At 38.5% G+C, this 1905-nt stretch overlaps 1 protein-coding gene across 4 annotated transcripts in view; it reads right to left on the bottom strand.

Moving 5' to 3' along the window:
* Window positions 1-1905, bottom strand: part of LOC108250190 (tetratricopeptide repeat protein 24) — an 11214-nt gene that overhangs the window by 2504 nt on the left and 6805 nt on the right. For all 4 annotated transcript variants that reach the window (XM_037978165.1, XM_037978168.1, XM_037978167.1 and 1 more), the window contains exons 8-10: window positions 1689-1763; window positions 1413-1483; window positions 1265-1335 (exon numbers count right to left, since the gene is read on the bottom strand). In XM_037978165.1, the coding sequence (XP_037834093.1) occupies window positions 1265-1335; window positions 1413-1483; window positions 1689-1763 (217 nt within the window). The remainder of the gene's footprint in view (window positions 1-1264; window positions 1336-1412; window positions 1484-1688; window positions 1764-1905) is intronic.

Here is a 1905-nt window from a genome sequence, read left to right as displayed (position 1 = left end):
TTAGAGTGTGGTACCAGGGGCCATCAATTTTGAACCTTTTCACAAGATTCTAATTTTCTGATATGATGAATTTGAGATTTTCATTTGTTGTCATTTGTAATCATCAAAATTAAACGAAATAAACATTTGAAATATATGAGTTTGTATGTAATGTATGAACATAATATACAAGTTTCACTTTTTAAATGGAATTACTGAAATCAATCTACTTTTTCATGATATTCTAATTTTATGACCAGCACCTGTAAACTAAACCACCAGTGTGTTGAAAAGAAACCCAGAGGCCTCTGTTGATCTTATCAGACCAAAAGGAGCCACATACTAGGAAGTTCCCCTTCCAAGGACCCATACAGGAGCCATAAACTAACTCTAAACAAGAGTTACACCTCAGACTTCTTGGCCCCAAAGATGAAATCAAGGTGTACTACTTTGGAAGAAATTTACATTCGGAGGAGAGAACAACCAAAGACCTGGTTAAACTCAAATAAAAGCTAATGCCTTGGGTCTGTGGACATCAAAGGGATGATCACATTCCTGTAGACCTGGAAAGGAAGCACCACGGTGACCTTTTAGGAGTCAGGTCTCTGCTCAGGATATCATTAAATGTGTATTTCCTAAGTTGTTCGAAATAAGTTTCTAGACTGCAACCCTCATGTTAAAGTGTGATATTGTGCTAACTTTTTTTTTAGTTAAAAGAGCAACCATAGTTTGTTATTGTAAAAATGACAAGAGTCACATGTTTCATCTTTAACGTTGTATGTAATCCTTCTCTTGGTAGAATAAACTCTCTGAACCGTTTGCTGGTTGGTTGTCTCACCAATCATCATTTTCATTACGCAAAGTTAATTTTTCAAACCCCTTCTGCCTCAAAATTTTAACTTCTTTGATTTAATTAATGCCATTACAACCCCTCAGTCAGTATCTTATTACAATATTCTCATAACCTGCCAGAACTTGTGTTATATTTGTTTATTCAATAAAAGTCACATAAATAGTGCAGAAACTTACCTCAGTTGTGCGTGTGTTTTGATATGATTAGGATTTTAATCCAAACTGAAGAACTCATGATTTAGGATAGTATAATTTTGAGACTGATAACTAAAAATGATAGATTTATGTAATTTTTCCCTCTTTGAGAGGGTGCTGTCCCGAGGTATTATAATTTATGAATTATTAACAATTCAAATGTCTCCATCTCACAATAAAATATACCCTTTTCCCTACACAACAAATGTCAGGTTTGACTGTAAGAGGAGAGACTCACCTGGAACCTTCCCCCTTTGCTTATCTGATTGCTGATTGGCTGCTGTAGCCAGACTCTGTGTGTCACTCTTCCTGTTAGAAGATGGACCCGGAACATGAGGATAGAACATGTGACAGATCTCTGAGCTGTCTGTCTGGGTGACAGTTACCTGACATGATGTACTCCAGGTGAGCTGTGAGGGTGAGGCTGGGGTAGGTGGAGTCTAGGGGGGCGTGGTCTCTGAGTGAGGATAGATGTTTATAGTAAAAACTACATTAAGTTTCACAATGGTTAAAAAATTAAATAAAAATCTGCTGTTTTAAGGTTTACTGATGTGGACTCTGGATGTGAGGCTGAGTGGGTCGAGTTCTAGTTTCATGCTGTGATCATGTGATGTTGGTTGGATTGTGTGTTGTTGTGTTGTGTTGTGTTGTTGTGCTCCAACCTGGACCACAGTCAGATTCTGCTGCAGAGCTGAAGTCAGACGCTCCACCAGTTGATCCTGAACACCTTCAGCATCCTAAAGACAAGAACTCCATCTGTGATTGGTTGGAGAGACGTGAGCTCTGATCTAACAGCTGATTGGTTGGAGAGACGTGAGCTCTGATCTAACAGCTGATTGGTTGGAGAGACGTGAGCTCTGATCTAACAGCTGATTGGTT

Source organism: Kryptolebias marmoratus, linkage group LG11 (assembly GCF_001649575.2).
Source record: "Kryptolebias marmoratus isolate JLee-2015 linkage group LG11, ASM164957v2, whole genome shotgun sequence".
In the NCBI taxonomy this organism is placed as follows: domain Eukaryota; kingdom Metazoa; phylum Chordata; class Actinopteri; order Cyprinodontiformes; family Rivulidae; genus Kryptolebias; species Kryptolebias marmoratus.
Note: the sequence above shows the minus strand (reverse complement) of the source record. Positions and strands in the feature narration are given on the sequence as shown.